The following is a 22,990-nucleotide window of genomic DNA, read 5'->3' as shown; positions in this document are numbered from 1 at the left end:
ATCATTTGACTAGCTCGTACCCCCCCATCTATTTTCAGCCCTAGGTACTTACGGCATCGGTGTCACTCGGTGTGCAAAAATTAATAGTTAAAAAAATCGGTTTTTGATCTAAAACGGAGTTTCGGGAGCCAATATTCGTTTCAATCAATACGTTTGATAAGTGATGAATGTGTAGGTCGAAGTGCTGGATAAACAGATCGAGAGATAAAGTGCATTTTCCGGGGAATTAACCAGCTGATGGCGGGTGGACTCGTTTGGCAGTCTAGTGATCTTAACAGTATACAATCGTTGAAGAGACTTTATTAATTTATTTCGTATCGCGGAATCTAATTTTAGTGCCGGAATCAGATTTTTTGCGCCGTGATATCGAAAAAAAAACATTGAAGTGGTGGTCATTTGGGCGTGCACACCTCTATTGTCATTGATATTTCGCGACCATTCATAAACTTAAAGCGGACTATAAATACAAATGATGCGTTTAAAAAATCGTGAAATTTTATGACAAATTTTATAGTGGTGAAATGCCGTTTACAACCCCCGCGTAAAAAGTGTGTTGTTTGTCATTTTAGTCGCGGAAGAAGACCTCGAGAACGATGTCGACAACGGCATTCGTCGACAGGATCGATCCTTTTGCAAAAAGGTCGCTGAAAAAGAAAACCAAAAAGTCACAAGGAAGTTCCAGGTATAGAAACTCTCAGGATGTGGAATTACAACCTTTACCCTTCTTGAAAGGTAAGATCCGTATGGTGTAATATGTAATAAACGTCATAATGTACTCGACATAATTCCCAATTTGAATATTTGCGGCATTCGAATTCAGTGTTTTAAATTCACTAAATTTGGTTAAAAACAATCCAGGAAATGCTGATCGAAGGCATTGTAATTAATAATTTGACCCACATTTACGCTATTTACTTGCTGAAAGTGTATGCCAATTGCGACAAATAATGTGTTTTGTTGTAAAACCGACGAATTTTTGAGGTTATCAAACTTATAATGCATTCATATTTGCAGCCAGTATTTTTTGCTTAATGTTTCAATGTTCACATTTGCTACCTTGCAATAGAATAGTCGCAACATAGTATGGCCGGATTTCGGTCCAGATTAAAAAAAATTGCGCCTGTCTTTCAACTTCCATCCAAATATTCATTACAAGTACAGGGAGTTTAGACATAATTTGACAACCTATGCATATACAGGGTGCGTGGGCAGATTTAAATTTCCAATGCTTAATGGGGTAATAGTTATTTATAACTTCAAGACCATTAGATATACCTCCCGGCGTACCTCCCTTTTTTCCCAATCGACCAACCTCCGTTCTTTTTCAGACACTCCGTTTGAGTATTGATGCCATATTTGGTTTTGAATACTAAGGACATTTTGGGGTCCATTAAAACAAAAATTCTATGGTTGTCGTTCATACGCAGTGTATGTTTAACTTCGAAGGAATGACAAAAAAGAATTCCTAGAAACATAGTAAAACGCTCGGCAAAACGTCTCAAAAGGATGAGTACATAAATTTTGTGCTAGCTTTTGTGTATTGGTTAGGGTCTGATGAGGCAAAAATATTGTCTCTTTTTAGATCCCGTTAATTCGTACTTTTGTAGTTTCCGCTTTCGGATGAAAAAAATATTGGTTGTATCTTTACTTTTGCTATTCAGTAATAACTTATAGTACCTGATTATGCACCATGGGAATTTAATGCTATGAAATTGACGGAGGACTACTCGTTAATCAGTTCTAAACAAGGTTCTAAAAGGAAACCACAAGACGTTATATTGATATACACACTTATATTCTTTAATGGGAATGGGACAATCTTATTTTTTATTGATTATTCATCAACAGTTAAAGTTGTTGCCCTTCAACCGAACCTCAGTACAGTAACGTCTTTAAATTGGTGTCGCATGTTCCATTTATTCCATAACGGTCACTTAAGCAAATATGTAACTTTAGAATAACCCAAAAATTAGTTTTTCAAGGAAACAAAATTATATTTATTCAAAAAAAAGAGGACCAAAGCTAATTTTTAATACCCACTTATAGCAATAATTTTTCATAAAATAAATAAAGCAAAATAACTATGTCGCAAGGCCTTACCAAAAAAATGTGTACTCTATTAATACTAATTTTTTGAAAACCATTATTATTATGGTTTTTTCTTTAATTACCAAAATTCCATTACCAAAATCACTCACTAATGAAATTGCCTACTACTTGAAAAATAACTGTTCCCCATAATCATCTACACTAGTTTTGTCTCCACTCAGGTAAAAAAATGCAGGTAACGCTTACCAATTTTGCTAAGAATATTTCACCAATTTTTAATATACTACCTATGGGATATATGTCTTTAATATTGTACAGGTACTTGGCTTACTTTTGCTTAATCGCCCAAAGTACCTGTACAATATTTGGGACATATGTCGAAATTGGGTGACTACTTTAATATGCCTGGTACATAGTGGCGGTTTTAAGCGAACCTAAGTATAAATACAGATTCCTTCGGAAAGTTTGGGAAAAACTTTATATGAAAATTTTGCTACTAGCACGGAGACACATGATTTTTGTTTATTTATAAATGTTACAGAAAATCGACAGATACAATTAATAAGCCCAATAGAATGGAATGTTCTAAATTAAAAAATTAAACATCGTACATATACAAAGTTTTAAAATATAAACGGATATGACATTTTTTGAGAAAAAAAGTTAATATCAAAGCTTGCGCTAAAGTTAATTTTCACAAAAAGTAATTAAAAGATTTTCTCTTATGGTGCCAACTTTCTTTTCATTCTCTCTTTGCATTCCCAATATCTTTATTTTTTCTAGATTTAATTTTTATTCGTTTCTGTTTTTTGTCTAAGTTTTCTAAGCTGTGGGGAATAAGTTCGTCTAGCATTTATAGCAAAATTTTGCCTTATATTTTATGTACAAAATAAAATATCAATTATTAATAACCCTTGAATTATTTACCTCGCTGATAAATGGAAAAAATTTTACTATAACCTAAGAGCAATTTATCCAAAAATTTAACGTGATTCGTCATTTTAAGTAAAGCGTATTCTATCGCAAAAAGTGTGGGAGGATAACTAGTTTACCATATATAATTATTGTTTGTTTTGATTAGTTGGGCTGCAGGTTTCTAGGAAGTTTGTGAATGATTTCTCGGGCTTCCTTTTATGCCATCTTTGGTAATGCATCTCATGGATCATACTGCCTACTTCCTGAAATTTGTATATATTAAAAATTGTATTTTAGTACCTTATTTTTAAAATTTAAGCAATGTAAACTTCACCATTTGTTAGTTTTTTTTTAATGAACTGGATTATATCGCATTGTATGTACCACGGAAAATTGAAAGGGAAATCCATCATAAAAAATCTGCCTTGTTCTGTACACTTAATGAAAAAATAAGACAAATATTGATGCAAGGCGGCTTCGAAGGGGACTTTGCTAACTAGCTTGTATGTTTATTTAAATTAACCCTCGAATTAACCCTGTTAGGCAGGGCGGGGTGTGTATTTAAAACCTCAATATTGTGATATATAATTAATTGAGGGTAATCGATATAAATACTTTTTTATGAATTTAGTTATGACTCTTAAATTGGGTTAAAGTTACAATTTTAAACACTGACTGCAACCACCTCAAGCGTTTCCGGTACTTTGGTCACGGGTTGACAGCGATCGTATGTTGACATCAGTACAATAATAGTCGTGGATGGACAAAGTATACTTCGACTTCTCGTTTATTAAACACTCGCTTCGGCTGTGCTAAACTCGTGACTAAAGTGTCGTTTACAAAAAAAAAATTGCATAAACTGTTACTACGTTTTCACTCAAAAACCAGTGACAGATTTGCGAGTGTAAATGAAATTATACTTATTAAAATCATAAACGGCGTGATTCTGTCTGGGTTATCCTATACATATGTGCCGGGCATGTATCGCACATAAATAATGCCAATAATGTACGATATTATTAGGAAACACTACGCGCTGAATTCGATTACCAATAACTTTATCAGACCTTGAATGTAAAATCGCTCACTAATAAAATTGCCTACTACTTGAAAAATAAGTGTTCTCCATAGCCGTCTACACCAATATCGTGGCCAGTTTATGAATTATATTCTACTAGTTCGATTTGCTAATTGAGGGCTTCATCTGTTTTTGTTTACTTTTTCTACTCCCTATTTTCTAATACACACGTATGTAGTGATCTGGCGTAGACAAAGTATTACTTCAAAATGTCAACTTCATCAAACACTGTCGCGAGCCAATTCGAGCCAACGTTTTGTTCGGTTTGGTTTTGATGTGTTCTGCACCCAAAAATTAATTGTCGTAGGAAAAGTGTAGTAGTGTAACATGTTTATTAAGCACTCGCAGTGCTCATGCCAAATGAAACTCGTGACTGAAATGCCGTTTATTAACTTATTGAATATTTTTTTTATTTTTAACTTCCACTTCGTCAGCTTTGTTAAACACTGGCACGGGCCGCTTCGAGCGTTTCCTATAGTTTAGGCGCGGGTTGGAAGCGATAGATTTAAATCACTGACGGTATTTTGACGTTTGTCACATTTGTGTGATGGTCCCATCACAAATCACTTAGTGAATTTATTCATGCTGTTTTGCCAAAATATACCCAAAAACTAATGGTCGTAATATACTATGTAACACGTTTATATTCTTCAGACACTCGTTCCGCTCGTGCCTAAACAAAACCATAACTAAGGTGGCGTTTATAAAGCTTAATAGTAATATACTATTTTGCGATAATAATTGTCATACACATTCTCTAAGGTTGAAAAGTTCCCTTTATATTTAAATTTGATATGATTGGTGAAGGCCTTCTTTTGTATACTATGATTATACAAACCTACACATTTTGCTTTCTGGAAAGTTAAGAATTCTTTAAATTTTCTTTCCACCCCAATTTAGAAATACTTAAACAATTCGGGTTTTGAATTTTACTTCTCGTTTGTAAAAAAATGTTCGTTCCCCTCTATCTCGCGTTGAATAGAAATCTTTCTTTGTTCTGTTTTATGAAAGGACTCCCCCATAAAACCAGATAATTATTGCTCGCGCGTTCTGCGAGTTTCTGCCCACAAATGGTAACGCTCGTTCCAGTTAATGTTTATTTGAAAACAACATTGATTCAGCGCATACAATTATTCGACATCCAATCTCGCATCGAATTAAAAGTTATGTTTTGTTACAACTCCGGAAATATATTTAATTCTAGTTAAAAAAGATAACAATAATTTCTGTGATAATTGTGGTGTGGTCCATGTTTAACAGAAAGGAGTCCACTGAGAATTCCAAAAATTTAGAGTTACCATACATAAGGTGTATTTGTGGCATAGATCAGTTGGATACATGATTGTATAAATTACGACCGGGCTAAACATTTTCGATATTCAAATGCCGCCTTACAGTCTACAATTAACGCGGCGGCAAATGGACAACCCACTGAAAATTAAACGGCACTTCCTTAACACTTCGCCAGTCTTTAATTAATTTTAAAACCAGATTATAACGAAGGATCGATAACGACACCTTCGGTCGTGGCGAATTTAAAAATATTAGATGGTTATTATTAGGTACCAAATGCTAATAAATGAATTAGAGATTCGACATTTTTTTTGCTTGAACTGAGGTGGCTTTTACTTGATGAAAATCCATTTATCAAAATAAATAAGAACTAAAAGTTCAGATTTTCACGAAATTATATATTATGACATCATAATTGTTTCGACAACACCGTGTCTTTATCAAAAGACATTTGATAAAGACACGGTGTTGTCGAAACAATTATCATGTCAAAATATATAATTTCGTGAAAATCTGAACTGTTTGTTCTTATTTATTTTGATTTTTTTTTGCCTCAGGGGTTGCGTTGTGGAATTGACCGGTCATTTTTTTGGTGTCAAATGACCAATCAATACATCTCACCCGGCGTGGCATAAGCCTAAAAAAAATCTTATTTGCTTGTTATTTTTAATGTTATAGATTTTGCGAAAATTAATCCATTATATTTGAAAATTTTGATTGTGCTTTTCCCATTTACATACGTGCGGGAATATTTGTCAATCTTGTAATTGTTTACATGAACGATATTGATATATGATATATGAATCGTATGAACTATGGTGTTTCCCAAGCATCGAATTCCTCGATTAACGTCATTAAAAGTGGAAACTGTTTTTTGTATGAGATATAACCTTTTTGCAAAACATTTTTAGAATCAGTGACTAAAGAACCAAACGAACCCTTAATTCTTACAAATTTATTGTTTGTTCTTTTGAATTAATTTTCATATTTACAATTTTAATTACATGGTTTGAGAAGGTCAAATACATCGACATTTTCGACATTTTGAAGCCCCATATGAAAATTCATTTGTTATTGTTCGTTTTCTGTTGATCTGAAACTCTACAATTTTTTTGCTTTGTTAGTTTAGATCGGCAGTGATATGTTGAATAGAAGGGACCAAGTAGTGAGTGGTCTACATTCTCAACAACATTACTTATATTTCGTCCTTGCATTTGTAGCATCACCATATACAGTTCAAAGACTTATTGTATTTGAAACACTAAGTTTAGCTTTTAATCCGCAAATGATTTGGGACTGAATAGAAAGAGACCATATCGGTTCTGTATTCAAATTAGTTATACATAGTCATTAATTTACTATAGAGATACTAAGTTAATTTTATAGGCATTATTCTTATTGGTTTATTACATATTTATAATTTCTATATAATAGGTATGTAGCTATTTGGATTTTGCGGCAATTACCCAAGAATAAATTCCCCCTTTGATTTATTATTGAAAGAGTCGAAGTCTGCTTCGAGAATATGAGGTCCGCCGGTCTAATATAGCGCTACCGATCGCAACTTCAATTATATTCCCGTTGCAACATGCGAACCTGGCAGCCGAGCCGTTCGACATACTTTTTTAATTCTCAGTGTTTCTAGACGTCTATAATTTTTTTTGGATGGATTGTGTAGATTCGATAAAGTACCCAAATCAATCAAATTTTTACCGGACATTATTATTAACTGCTTTCATTTCTATATATGCATATGGCAAAATACTTTTATTTCAGAATTACATGTTTAAAGTGTTTCTAAAAGAGACCCCAAATATCACATAAGTTGTGGTTATAGCGCATATCTAGTGAGTCTTGTTTTAACCTAAAATGGGGAGCAAATAAGTTCAAACGCGACCGAAAACAAATGACCAGAGTGGGAATACCGACAATAGATAAGGAGAGGCAATTCAGAATTAACGCTTTATATTTATTTTCGTTTTACCTATTATTACATATACTTTTAGCGATGTTAAATAGAACAGGATATTGATTAGGAACTTTTTCTTTAATACTTATTTATTTATTCCAAAAAAAAAATCGTTGAGAATCACATAGTCATGGATTAGTAAAAATGCATTAACAATTTGCAGCACAATTTTCTAGTAAACCTTTACCTTATTAATCCAGAAATTGGCTATGATATGACCACATCCATTTCACTTCTTATCTAAAATATTTGGATTCCGAGTATATTACTGACAGTTTTTCCAAAAGCACTTTACTCCTAAATTTAATTGTTGTCGAAATTAATGTTTTATCTTTTGAAGCTACCCTAAAACGCGAATGTTCCTTTCATTGGGAAAGCATTGCATAACTTAGGAATTATCCTGTGAACTACTGTTGGCTTTAAGAACACAGCTTCTTTCATTGCATTATACCCCAGTATGGTAGGGAGCATTCTGGAGTATTTGTCAACAATTTAGAGTCCGATGTACCACATTACGTGGATCAAATCGAGAGGGTCCAAATAAATTTCATTAATACTCTTAATTTTCATTTTAGTAGACTATCACTTTTATAATTAGAATTTCCACTATTATCACTCGGATTCACTGAAATCCAGAAAGTAGTGATATTTTCTTTGTTTATAAGTAAAAAACGTTACCGATTCTGGGAACTATATCCTTTTTAAAACTAGCCCGTCTATTGTTGGCAATATACTAATTTTCAGCGTCCCGGCTTTCAAAACCAATTATCTTTTTAACTCTCCTCTTATATGAAAACAAAATTTCTATAGCATTTCACTGAGATTGCTCTTACTTCGCGTTTGTGTAGATGAACGCCATTAAAAAAAAAAAGAATTTTGTAAATATTCTTCCGTTTTCTAATTGTTGAGTAACCTTCTTTTTATAATAAATTAAATAAACAAATAAAGTTTGCATTAGAAAAAATACAGGCATCGACTTGAAAAACAGTTAACTCTATGGGTCAGTGTATTGGTATTATTAATTATTGTTATTAGTAAATCGCATTCTGCACTTGTATTTACAACTAACAATTAACCAGAAATATTATTCGTTAGTTGTTATTTCCCAGTTTTATAATTTTTTAATTAATTTATTCACTGGATGAAGTAATCCCTGGTTTAAACATATCTACCAGTTAAAATAATTTTGTATAAAAAAACTACCTACCTTAATATTATTGAGAAATCAATCGGTTCCTGATTTTCCAGATGTGCCAGCGTCCGAACAGGAGGAACTTTTCATTCGTAAGTTGCGGCAATGTTGCGTCCCGTTCGACTTCATGGATCCGGTTGCGGACCTTAAAGGTAAAGAGGTCAAGAGGTGCTCGCTGAACGAACTTGTGGATTACATTACGGGGGGGCGCGGTGTTCTCACCGAGCCGGTGTACCCAGAAATCATCAAAATGGTGAGCACACGCGAATTTTAATTTTGATAATGATAGAATATCATGAAATTATTGGGCAATTTTAAATCAATTTACACTTGATACAACTGTCCGAAATGTTGTGTAAGTTAAAAATAAAGACAATGGAAGTTCGACATCCTTTTAGTATTTCTAATTTTGAATCATTTTCGGTCTGGAAAAAAGTTACCTGGAAATATTTTTTGTTTTAATATTGCGCCTACATGGAAATTTTGCACAACCATTTCAATTGCACAAGTATCTTGAAGATAGAATGAATTTGTATCTTGCAGATATCTCGCCGTTCACTGTATGGCTAAAATATGCAACAAATGAATTTAAAAATCAAATGCTTGCACACGTCCTTCATCATTTTTTGAAATAAACAGAAAATATACAGAGTGGATCAAAAGTTAGACGCCGATACTAAGTTCTTTTTTTTTAAACACTTATCTCTATCGCCTATGGCCAGGTCGTTCAAAACTAATGAGAACTCAACATTAAAGATTTTATTAGAAGTTTAGGATAATCCCCGTTGTGCGGGCTGAACGAAGACGATTCCGACCGACAGTTTTGTGAAACTGTGGTGGAAATGTGCAACTTAAATACATTTTTTCTTTATCAGATTCTGTTTATTAATTTTAAGTGTTGGAGTACAAATAATCCCCGACAGATGGGAAAACATCATCAATTTTGCGAACACCCACAAAAAATAATTGTTTGGATCTGGATTTTGAGCCCAATAATTACAATTTTTTCAAAACGACTCTCACAGTTTCTCTCCCAAATTCAAATCAGCCTGGTATGCGAGGTAGACAGATTTGGTTTCAACCCTCCAATTTTGCACGACAACGGCGTGAATATTTAAATACTGTAGTTCCCGGATTTGGTAGAAGAGATTCAACACAATGGCCTGCAAGATCTCCAAAAATTACGCCATTGGATTTTTGTCCTCTAGTGATATTTTAATTCAAAAGTGTATAAGAAAAAAGCACAAAATTTAGTTGATTTAAAATTTAAAATTAGACATGATTAATGTGTTTAAACCGATTAGCATATTGCCAAGAAGTTAATGGTGGGCATTTTCAATAACTAATAAAATAATTTCTTTGGCATGCCCTGTTTCTATAAATTTTCTCTTAATTTTACTTACTGTGGATATTATAATGACTCTTTTTGGATATTTTGCGTGAAACATGTTACAAACTTCTTCTTGAGTCCTCGTTTCGTCGCCATATCCAATTAAAATTAAAATTTCAATTCTCTGAGTTTTATTTAGATGTGCCATATTCACTTTCTTTATTCTGTGTTTAAGTGATGTAAACGGCATTTCAGTAACTAGTTTATTTGGCACGAGCAGAGCGCAGCGAGCGAGTGTTTAATAGACGAGTGCCTTAAAAACTTCGCCAAACGTGTTGCATACTATACTTTTTTTCTACTCCCGTCTGTGAAATGCCTAATTACACACCGCAATAGCGTGCGGGAAGCGTCACTTTACCACGTCAGTTTCATTTCCCACGGATCTGAGTCACTTCGGACATTTCCGAGATTTTACCGCACGGATTTGGGAGCAATCGGATATTTTCGGAGATATTTTCGACACACGTTTGTCAATTCTGACGGCCATGTCAGTAAATGTATTCGTGTTGTTTTGCGAAAATGTACCCAAAAACTAACTGTCGGTAAACTTTTTAAGTCACTCGTTTATTAAACACTCTCTCCGCTTGTGTCAAATAAACTCGTAAATATACTAAATATAACTAAATATACTATTTCCATTTTTGCAAAGCAAAAACGAATACATTTACTGTCAGAATTGACAAACGTTAAAATTCAAGCCGTGCGGTAAAATCTCCGAAAACATCCGATTGCTTCTAAACCCGTATTGGTATTGGTATTAAAGGGGGGTGCCCCCGCGGGCGTCCAAGCACTTAGGCCACCTTATGGGTCCATTGTGCGCTAGAGGGCATCCAGAAGACTCCAAAACTTGCCTTTGTCAAAGCAGGGCACTTGGCGACCAGGTGATACGGGGTCTCTTCCCCTTCCATGCACCAGCAGTACTCCGGGTCGTCTCCAATCCCTAGCAAGCAAAGATACCTCCTAAGCCTGCAATGTCCTGTGTAGGCCCCTGTTAGTGCTCTACACTCCATTCTGGTCAGTCTAAGCAGCTCCCTGGTCCGAGGAAGGGTGGGTCCATCCATCATAAGCCTCGCCTGCCTCGTTCCCGGAGCAACCCTCCAGCCCACCGCGGCCCGTCCTCTCACCCAGGCTTCGAGAGCTCCCCGCCTCACGCACGAGGTGATCCCCAAACGGGGCTCTGGTCCCCGATTAGCCCTCCCTAGGTAAGGCGTCCGCTGCCTCATTGCCCCGGATCCCGGTGTGACCCGGGACCCAGACCAACATTCCTCGTCTCTGCCACTTTTCTCAGTACCCTTTTGCACTTCTTTATAAACAAGGAGCGCGTACTGTCAGAGCAGAACAATACTCTCCTGCTGCCGTGGTTGAGCCGAAGCACCTCTCTGGCCGCCCTTAATATAGAGAAAATTTCCGTCTGAAACACAGTGCAGTACTGACCCAGAGGGACCGACAAGCTCGATCCCGTTGTCTCGCAGTACGCTCCCGCTCCGGTCAAATCTCCCATTCTGGACCCGTTCGTGTACCAGACAAGTCCATCCTAGGAGCCAACTCTTCCCTCTTTCCACACTTCCCTTGATGGGAAGAGAGAGGTCAATTTGTCAAAAAGGTCATCTGGGGGATCATGACGTCACTCGGCATGCCCATGATACCGCGATCCCCGGACCAGCCGTCTAAAATGTCGTACGGGCTCCGATTAAAGGTTCCCTCTCTCCAGAGCCCGCAGCTCGCTAGTCTGACAGCCGTCCTGGCCGCCTCCATCCGCACCCGATCCGCCAGAGAGGGCAAACCCATGGCGTCCGTTATGTAGAGGCAAGTTTGTCAAGAAGTAGCCTTGCTCCTGCTCTTTTGGTCCCCGGTCACCATGCCACTGCCCCATGCGTGAGCATAGGCACCACCATGGTACCGTAGATCCACTGCATGATCTTTGGCCCCAGGCCCCAAGTGCCCCCTACCGCTCTTCGGCACGCCCAAAGAGCTCCAAAGGCCTGATCCTTGATCTTGGAAGGTTCCTGGAAGCTCAACTGGGAGTCCAACCATACCCCTAAGTACTTGACGCTTCCGCTTACAAAAAGAGGCACCCCATCCATCGAAATGTTGAGGTTACCCTTCACCTTTTCCTGGTGAAGATGACCATCTCCACCATGCCAGGATTGACAGCTAACTTGCTGTCCCGGCATCATTGTGAGAATCTTTCCAATGCCCCGTTCAGAAGCCCCTGCATCCTTCCCAGCTCCATCCCCTGTGTCATTATCACAAGGTCGTATGGATATGCCCGAGCATAGACCCCGTATTCTTCCCTCAGAATATGCAAGATCTCGTTCACCACTAGGCACCACAGGAAGGGGGGCAAAACCCCACCATGTGGACAGCCCCGTGATGATTTGATGGAGACCTGCTCCCCACCCAGTCTTGCCTCAACCCTCCGGTCGGTTAGCATGGAGCGGATCCATTTTACAATGGCCGGCCCACTCCAGTACAGTCCACCGCCCTGCAGGTTGAATACAGCGCCGTATTATTGAAGGCCCCTTCGATGTCAGGGAACACGCACACCGACAGCCGACCCGAGCCCATACCCTCCTCCAACCTGGAAGTCAGATGGTGAAGGGCCGAGCCCACAGACCCGCCGCTTCGGTACGCATGCTGAGCTGGCTTCCTAAAGGGCTTCCAGCTCTACCCAGTCCCTCAGATACCGCAGTAGAAAAAGAACTTTACTAGTACTAGCTACTTACCTGGAAGAGTTAAATAAGATATCCAGGGACGGTTGGTGTATATGCGCTTGCAGTGCCGCAGAGCTCCCAAAAAATTAAGAAACTTGCAGTAAAAATTTAATTTAATTAATTAAATAGTCTAACTACAATATTTTCTTTTATCAGCAATAAAATTCATATTTCGCAATCCCATGTTTATAATGATGAAAACTGCATTGAAATGCCGCCGAACGCGTAGGTAAAACCAAAGCCGTGATTTAAATAGAAAAGTTCGCTGCAGTTAGCCCAGCGCAGTGTCCAACAGGGTTAATCGCATGCTTAAAGTTGAGGAAATTAATAAAATTAATAATTCTTCGTTTTTGGCCAATTTAAGTTTTTTGTGCAAAATTTTTCCCACGAGCCGCCACTGTGAGAGATAGGTACAGGTAGGATTTTAAAAGAAGGAACTTGGGATCGACAACTACCTTCTGACCTGCCCTGTATATTTTGTGTATTGCAAAAAATGCACAAGAAAAAATTATGATTGACGTATGCGAGCATTTTTCTTGGTCTCCAATACCTGATTTTTAAACGAATTTGTTCTATATTTTAGCCGTTCACTGTATATAAATATATTTACAATTATCGTCTAGAATAAACATAGATATTTGAGGAGTTTCCATTCTAAGCCAGACATCTCTTTTTACATAAAATCCATTTATATCTGCCTATAGATATCCGAGTAGTCAAAATCATCGAAAAGTTTTTTCATCATTTCCTTTTTCCATTTCTGTTGTATGTATCTTATCGCAAGCACATTTGACATTATTTTGATTTCTCCCTGCCTCTTTGAAAATGAATATTTCAAATTTCAATTAGCCATCAGCGCAAACCCCTTTCATGACTAACTGTTGGACAAGAAAAAATCAATATTAACTTTTAATCCGGTTTGTAAGCTGCAAACGAAAACGTTTTCAGTCGGTTAGCTGTTTTCACTTCCTCCGGTTGATAAAATTTTGGAGGACAGCCCTGCCTTGCCTTCTAAACATTTCTGTAATTAATGCTTTTGCCAGCTCTGTAAAAAAAAATTCAGGAAACGTATAGGGCATTCCGCTTAAAAAGCAAATGTTGATCTACATTTCAAATACAGCAGTATTTAGAAAAAATCTGACTTCGCCACTGGATTCTACGTTAAAACTTCCAAAACTTATTATCAGTGGGAAAGCCAATTCTGATTACCAATGATATATTTCAAGTATCAAAATACTTTACGTACTGCTGCTCGTATTTCGTCCTCTTTTTCATTGAATAAAAATTCTTTAGGAAAAAACGGCGGATTCAGTATATAACTAATAAAAACCGTAAAAAAATAAATCTCAAATTCCGCAACAATTATGTCTAATAGATTACTCCAAATCATAATGTCTAGTTTGTTCCCTGGATATCAAATAAATGTTTTTTCATTATTACCATCATATTAGCATTTAAGTTCGTATGGGATTACTTATTCTAAAAGTTATTTGGGTTCACTTATACTTTTATATTCTTATGTTATATATACAGCGTGTTTGTATTTTCGTGAACACTGACAACTATCTTATTTTAAATAGAACACTCTGTATAACAACGAATTTTGAATTCCGCGAAATGTTCGAGATATATTTTGTATAGATTACCGTTTCTTGCATATTTGAATTTTGTATCAAAAGAAAGATTTATAGATCTAATAATAATAATAAATATCATTTGGAGTGGACTTCCTTGTAGTGGGGGATCTACTTTATGTGTTGTAATTTTTGATAGTTTTTATGAAATTTACCCTTATGGAATGGACTATTTTTGGAATTTTTAAGTCTGGAAATATTTTACAACTTCCAGCGTTCGTTGTTTGGATTATGAAGGTTGTAAGGCCTAGACCATAATACGTAACCGTTTAGAAAGCGATTTAGAACAGTTCTACGTTCACAATTTGTCACATTGCCAATGTGAAAAAATCTTTACATCTCTCTCACTATCCGTTTTGGCCACTCTGCCAAGACATTCCATTACGATGATGTCCGACTGCCGTGGCAGTTTTAATTATTGACTCGTACCAATTAAAAAACGAAAAACTGACTGATGCCGATTTGCGTAGAACGAACCAAAATATGAATGAAATTTGTTTATGTAAACAGGCAACTACGGTTCTTCGAAGTTGTAAATATTTCTCAGAGATTGTCATAATGATTTGGAGGTTTATTTACATGCTACCGGATTCGTTTTCGACATCTCTGAGCGGATCGGTAGAAGAAATAACTGGGGCCACGTTTAATTAGCAAAACTACAGAATTGACTATTCCATATCTATACAATAGTTCCAGAGAAGTATAAAGAAATTGGATTAGGATTTTTAAGCAAAAAGTTACAGGTCTGGCCTACGCCAACATCAAAAAATGCCCAGAAGGGCGGTGCAGTATGCGCATGCGCAAGAATCTATTAGGGATTTCAACAATGTACCTGGTTCGGTAGACTTTCACCCCCGGTATCGTAATTAATGAGTTTTTCCGGCCTGTCAAAATTGTCTTCGTGTTTATGTATTTTGATGACCTCTCGATGTAGTCTTGCATAATAGTGCTTCTCCGTTGACAATCCTTTCGTGTTTTTAAACCGCCGATTTTTCTACTTGTCCCAAACGGCAAGAACTTCTATGCTAAGCTAAACGTCTCGTTGTACCAATATAGACCTCTCCACAGGAACATGGGATTCTGTATACCCCGGCTGACGACAACGGTTCACGGGGATCCTTAGCCGATCTTTAACCGATGTTAATTCTTGAACGTACATTGGGACATAGGGTATATCAAAAGCCCACACACACCGACCGCTACCTGCAGAAAGGGCCAAGCCCCCATCTAAGGCAAAATATGGGAATTATGAAAACATTAGTAGACAGGGCAACTAGAATCTTCGATCCAGAACACCTGACGGCGGAATTAAATCATTTAGAGCGAGTGTTCCAAGCAAATGGCTACAAAACTAATAAAATAAAACGGGCCGTACGACCGAAAAAAACTAATAGACAAGAGACTAAAGAGGAAACGCCACGGGAAGGTCTAGCCTTCCTTCGCCGGGTCGGTAAAATAATGGCGAACCATAATATAAAATCAATTTTTAAACCCACAGGACAAATACAATAATTAAGATCTGCTAAAGATCCCTTGTTCCTATGGAGAGGTCTGTATTGGTACAACGAGACGTAGCGTCACTTCACGTTTAGCGGAGCGTAGAAGTTCTTGCCGCTTGGGACAACTAGACAAATCTGCAGTTGCGGAGCACGTGTTTTTGAACGGGGATCACAACATCATGTTTGAAAACAGGGAAGTATTGTCTACTGAAAATTACTATTATGCTCGACTACATCCAGAGGTCATCGAAATATGTAAACACAAGACAATTTTAATGAGAGAGACGAAGGGTTGCAAGTGAATAAAATATGGCACAACATCTTAAGGAAGACACACTCTAAACAGTATATGAACAACTCGGTATGGGGGCAGGCCATACCAACCCCCGTTCAGTCCGCCGTGCGTCCGAGCGTTACAACACAGGTACGACTTGGACAACTGGCACCAGTGCCGCAAAGATCGTCGCGGTACAGTCTACAGTAACAGTTGAAAGTTTTGGTAGGATAACCAATAAACCACGGCCTTACAGGCCGGAAAAACTAATTATTTCGATAGTTTTCAGTTTGAATGGTGCATTAAAAAAGTGCCTGAGGTGCAGTATTTATATTATCTATTATGGGGATTATGGGATCATTTACAATTTGCGAAATGCCGAAACTTATAATCGGACACAATAAGGAAGTGGAAAACAAACATTTTTGAACAGTTTGCGAGTAATTTGAACGTTATTAAATTCTGTATGCGCTAAATGTTCCAAAATTCCATATACAGTTGGACCAAAATTACTGTCTCGTTTACTATTCCAGATATCCGCAAACCTATTTCGGACATTGCCGCCCAGCGAAAATCCAGATTTTGACCCCGAAGAGGATGATCCCACTCTGGAAGCGAGTTGGCCACACCTACAGCTAGTCTACGAATTCTTTTTGAGGTTCGTTCCTGATGATATAAGTTTTTATTCATAAAAATGGTTTCTTATTAACTGTTAACCATAGATAATTATACAAACTGTTTGTGAGTCCGTTTAAAAAAAAAATAACGAAAATATCTAATATGTAAGTAATAGGAATTTTTTAAAATAACTTTTTGGTATCTGATTTTCCAAATTCGACGGTTCCACTAAAAACACAAAAACTGCTTCTCTGTGTTGTCAAAAAATGTCATTGGGGTGCCTTTGACTGTATTTATATTTTAAGTTAGGTTAAATTTACTGAAAACTTAAAGACGTTTGAGACATTCGAAGTTTTCTTCTTTAAATGAATCCAAAACTATTGACATTCTATTAGAAAAGATCCTGCCTAAATGTACTTTTAAAATTAATTGGTTATATTGACAATTTTCGCTAGTTACTGTTATCGGTGTTATAAACGCAATTTTAATGTACGGGTACTTCGCAAAATAAATAAGCGTGTTATTTTTAAGGCAATTGTGTCAAAAGTAAGTTTATCTTTGGAATATTCTAATCGTACTTATCAGTTTAAAAATGTAGACAAGGCGTACAGAACTTTTAGAATAATTTAACAATTTTTCAATGTATGTGATAAATACTTTCAAAGATTTAACCAAAGTTCTTCTGGATTACTCAAGGTTTCTGGAAAGTTCGGACTTTCAGCCGACAATTGGAAAACGGGTAATTGATCAGAAATTCGTATTGCAACTTTTGGAACTGTTTGATTCTGAAGATCCACGGGAGAGGGACTTTTTGAAGACAGTTTTGCATAGAATTTATGGAAAATTTCTCGGCCTCAGGGCGTTTATTCGCAAACAAATTAACAACATATTCCTTAGGTAAGTAAAATTTTATCTCAATTTGGATTAACGCAATTTAACTTAGTACAGTAGCTTTTCTATTTTAAATTTGAATTCATGTTTATTAAATGACAATTAGCTACACTATTATTATTGAGTTGCATCCTTCAAGTCCAGACTTTGTTATTCATTTTTTGTCGTTTATCTTATGCCTATTACTTTTAGTGCCGAAAACTGGATTAAATCCATATTGATTTTTGCATACGTTTAGCAACTTTATTTATTTTTAGGTTTATTTATGAGACTGAACATTTTAATGGCGTTGGGGAACTGCTGGAAATCCTAGGATCTATAATTAATGGTTTTGCATTACCACTGAAGGCTGAACACAAACAGTTCCTGGTGAAGGTATTTTTTAATAATTATTAATAAATAATTATGCTAGGACAAATTAGATTTTAAACAATTCTGTATGCTGTACCCTTTCTAGGTGCTCATTCCCCTCCACAAGGTCAAGTGCCTGTCGCTTTATCATGCACAACTTGCTTATTGTGTTGTCCAGTTTTTGGAAAAGGACCCAACATTAACCGAGCCAGTCGTCAAGGGTCTGCTCAAATACTGGCCAAAGACTTGCAGTCAGAAAGAGGTAATGTTTTTGGGTGAAATTGAGGAGGTACTAGATGTTATTGAACCTTCTCAATTCACGCGAATCCAAGAGTCACTCTTTAGACAGATTGCGAGATGCGTTTCCAGTCCACATTTCCAGGTATTAACTTTGTTTTTTTAACATTAATTTGGATAAAACAAAGCAATTTCTGACATAGGTAGCAGAGCGGGCTCTATATTTCTGGAATAATGAATACATAATGTCCTTGATGGAAGAGAATAATCATGTTATAATGCCAATTATGTTTCCTGCGCTCTATCGCATCTCTAAGGAGCATTGGAATCAAACAATTGTGGCTCTAGTGTATAATGTACTCAAGACTTTTATGGAAATGAATTCCAAGTTGTTTGATGAGTTAACAGTAACATATAAAGCCGAGAGACAAAAGTAAGTAATTTCTGGAATTCTTTCAGTTTTGGTTAGTTTTTCAGGACTCGCTAAATGTTAAAAGCCTGCTATCCCTTTGTTTCCATTACTAATCCATAAATTAATTGAAAATAAACTTTCTTCTTTTCTTTACTGGCAATGTTGCTTTAGCTAACAAATATATGGTTCTTTACATTACAGAGAAAAGAAGCGAGAAAAAGACAGAGAAGAGTTGTGGAAGAGGCTAAGCGAATTAGAATTAAACCACAATAAGAATCTATCCATAACTGGGTCGCCGCAACAAAACCAGCAGCAGCAAAATAACAATCCTCCAAGCAAAAAGTGATATGACAGCCTAACATACCCTGCGCACCGGCCAGGCTAATACGTTGGTAAGTAAACAAAACCAAATTTTCAAAAGACAAATGCATAGAGATAGTGTAACGGTGAGGGAGCAGCGGGTCGAATGAAAATGTTAAAAACGTAAATTTCGAAATATGTAATTACTATTTATTTGCAATAACACTGCGGCTGGCATAATTATGCATCTTAAATGGTAAAAAGATTTTTTCTGGTTTTAGAAATATGTACTTCTTTGTTAATTTTAAATTACAAAAAGATGTTTTCTTGTTTTGGAAATATGTATATCTTTGTTAATTTTAAATGACCGCGTAATAAAAAACAAAATATTTGATGTTTACTTCTTTTATATTATTATAAAGTGCTGGAGCCATTTTAAGCAATTTAATCGTTCGTGTTTTATTGCACAATCAGAACCAGAAATATTGAGCCATATTTAGCTGTCATGATTAAACTTGTAGAGAGTGGTGCTAGATTTACGTTTGTTTCTTTAAATCATTCTCGGGCTTATGATATTGGATGAAGTATAGAGCGGTCCATTTTAAAATTGGTACTTGGGTATGCTTTTCTACTTATTGGTGATATACTAACAAAACCAACAGTAATCTATTTTTTTAATGAGTCCCTTATGTGCTTTGATGCATTTGCTCAGAACGCAATTTATTTGCAAAAGGAACGCTACAACAGTTTACAATAATTATTTAATATTACGCCAAACATTTGCCTAAGCATTCTAAATCAAATTCTTTTTAAAAGTTTTCAATCTTCATATTTTCTTGTATCACTGTTATTTGTTTTGATTTTGGTAGAGCATTTGAATAAAAAACTGGGGAATGAAGCAGGCACAACATTTATGGAATAACATTTTCTCACTGTTTTAGCGTCAGCGAGACCCGACAACTAAAAATGGTTATGTAGTCAATTAAAAGCACAGTTAAAACTTGTATAAATACCGCAATAACCTCCAAACTCAATGCTTTTACTTTAAATATTTAATATGAATCAGAATTGAGAGCATTAGTATGTTCTCTTTCCGACTTCACTTGCGTTTTGTAATGTATACATCGGAATGATGGAGTTTTACAAAGCGAACAATTTGAGGGAGCAGCAAACTTACAAACTTAGGAAATTATTAATTTTTGGAGTAAATTTTGTTTTTAGCCGAAATTATTCTTATTTTAATTAATTTTGGTGATTTTGTGCTATTTACGATCAGAAGTGATACACTGTGATAAAAAGGGACAGATTCGAGTTTTTCCACGGTTACGATTAGATGCAGTTTGAGAGAAGGGGTGTTAAATTCTGATATATATCTGCCTTTAATAGAGGTATTGAGTTAAACCTGTTCGGTATGCTACATACTACAGCCTGGTATGCGCCTAGTGTTAATACCTATTGTTGAAGAATGCAGAAAAGTACCTCATATCTTTACCTATATCTTGCCAGCAGTTATCCTATATTTTAGTTCATTTTTCTAATAGGTTTGAAAAAATCTGTTGTCAATATACTCAGTCGGATCTTATTTCCACATTTATATTCTGGTTTCTTTTCTTCAGTTAGAAATGGAAATATGTTATACAGAGTGTTCAAATAAGAATGGGTCTCTGTCATTTCCCAGAAGGTGTTAGTGATAGACTGGGATGAATTTTTGATAATGTTAAATAAGCTAAGAACAAATGGTAATAATTATTTTAAAAAACAGCCATCCATGTTTGAACAACTCTGTATAATTTCAAATGGCAACGCTTAAAATGTGACTCTTCAGAAATATATTACTGTATAAATTTTAACAGAGTTCATCCGGAGTAGTAGGCAACTCGACAATGAAGAAGTGGAAAATATTTAAAACATACCTAACAATCCATAGAAATGATGCAGCAGCAATCAGAAAATTTCTAGTGAACGTGTTAACATTCTGTCTACATTTGTAGAGGTGAAACAGACTATGTTAAAATGTGCTATAATATATTATGTGGTTTTAAAAAAGTGAAAAATAAGAGAAAATAAACTGTATATATAGTTGCGGCGGGAAGATTTTTTTTGCAAAGTTTTGTGTATGTTTAAAATGTTTCACTTATAAGAATGTCAACTGAATATAGTCCACAGTCCTATTGCACTACAAGTGAACTTAGTTGGAGGATACATTGCAATGTGAAGTGAAGTAATAATTTCGACCCATTTACTAAATGAGAACAATAGGATTTATTTCTATCATTTCACCAGTGTCCAGCTTCACTTATCTTTGTATCATATTTTATTAAGCATATTAGTAGGAGATTTTTGTTCATTTCTACTTACAAAAATACTGTCATGGTTTTCCTGATCAGATGTTGAAAAATGTACTGAAGCAGAATATGAATGAAGATAAAAGGAAAATACAGATGGAAATAAATCAAGATGTGCTGAAATAAAATACCAAATTGTTTTCTTAGCTTAATTTTATTAGTTTTAAAACAAATTTTAAACATATACAAAACCAATAGTTCTAAAACCTGTGCATGCACACAGTGTGTTTGTCGGGGGTGAATGGGAAATGTGTTATTTAGTGTACAGAGGGCTGTATAATTTGTAGTATAAAAATAATTTTAGCTCTAGACGCCAATTATAATCTTTAGTCATATTGTTTTTGCGCTGCGGACTGTTTAACATCTCAAAAATTTGGCACGGATATTGACACTGATAGAACAGACTATCCACTAACTCTTATTATTATTTATTACGATTTCATTTAGTTTATTGATAGAAAATTCATAAATTACTGTACATCGCGCCATTCATTTATTTGCGCCATGTAATGTGGTCGTTGTTGTCTTAAATATGTTATGCGGCTAGTTGGTTTTCTTAATAAATGATAAGGGCATTAAGAAGCCTATTTTTCTGGTTATTTGTGAGATTATTTTATTGAGCACTTAAAAAATGTGAGAAATCTAACACTAACACTTTCATTCATCATTCATCTATATTTACATTGACATAATAGTTTTAAAAGTTGGTGGACAATATAATCCATTTAAAAAACATTATGATTTTTAAAGACAATAATACTAAAAAACAACATTACTGCGATCGCATAAATACAGTCTGCATTTAATGACCAATGTGACGATCGATAATTTGAAACTAATACAATTTATACAGCCAAAAAAGAAACAATTTTTTAATGGTGCCACTTCACAACTGAACTTTAGAAGCACTGTTATGTTCACTTATAGAAGCTTTGTATAAGAAAAAATATAATATAGCAAATTGTGTTTTAGATAGAAAAAAAATAACATCCTAACACATATACTTTATAATGGATTGCATGGCGAGCTCAATTCCTTGAAACCGACCTTAAAAAGTGTGTCATTTTTATGTTCACAGAGCTGGTCTGTACATTACATTAATGAAAACATATTTTGGTGTGGTTTAAATTGATTTTCAAGTTAAAATGAGCATATATTTCATGTTTCAAATAGAAGGTGAAGTAATTGGCCAAATTAAATAAGATTTTTTTTAAGTCGCGAAAGTTTATGAATGCGAATCCAGTTAGTCAGTTGACAAATCAGTATCAATGACATCATTGGTCGCAATCTTTGCTCCACCTATGTAGTAATGTCAGATATAGCTCCGTGAATTACTCTTTCGTAACCATTGCTAACCTGTGAAAGTCAGGGCAAAAAAGCCCTTCCCTCATTAGAGTAAAATATGTAATATATAATTAAATCACTATAAAACTTGTAGATATACGAGAAATATATTGTTACATTTCTATTGTTTTTTTTTTCTTAAAATAGATTATTTTGTAGTGACACTAGATCAGAGTATTTTTATGGATATTATATCTGTAACACGTCATATGTCATACTTTATTTATAAAAAAAATGCCATATATCTTATATTAATTTTTGTCATTGCAGTTGCTAATAAGTAATAAGAGAGGGGAAAATACTCTGAGTCTACATGTGCGAACTGTGAGCTAATTTTAGTTTTTTTGTTGTTATTTTTTAATTGATATTGTGAAATTAAAGCAAAACATTTATAAATCTTTCATAATAATTTGTATAAGAGCTACTTATTAACCTCATTATTTGAGGATTTATAGTATCTGCAGTTTGTCAATGTACGTACTGGA

General features: G+C 35.4%; 1 protein-coding gene across 1 annotated transcript; it reads left to right on the top strand.

Moving 5' to 3' along the window:
• The first annotated feature begins 43 nt into the window (after positions 1-43).
• On the top strand, positions 44-22,952 carry LOC132708201 (serine/threonine-protein phosphatase 2A 56 kDa regulatory subunit epsilon isoform). The gene is made up of 9 exons (XM_060680376.1): positions 44-732; positions 8,553-8,749; positions 16,541-16,665; positions 17,322-17,522; positions 17,774-17,891; positions 17,974-18,249; positions 18,308-18,537; positions 18,718-18,908; positions 20,670-22,952. Exons 1-8 carry the CDS (start codon positions 594-596, stop codon positions 18,860-18,862), a joined length of 1,431 nt encoding a protein of 476 aa, XP_060536359.1. The 5' UTR covers positions 44-593; the 3' UTR covers positions 18,863-18,908; positions 20,670-22,952.
• Positions 22,953-22,990: the final 38 nt, after the last annotated feature.

Source organism: Cylas formicarius, unplaced genomic scaffold (genome assembly GCF_029955315.1).
Source record: "Cylas formicarius isolate icCylForm1 unplaced genomic scaffold, icCylForm1.1 PGA_scaffold_10__41_contigs__length_53128322, whole genome shotgun sequence".
Lineage (NCBI taxonomy): Eukaryota > Metazoa > Arthropoda > Insecta > Coleoptera > Brentidae > Cylas > Cylas formicarius.
Note: the sequence above shows the minus strand (reverse complement) of the source record. Positions and strands in the feature narration are given on the sequence as shown.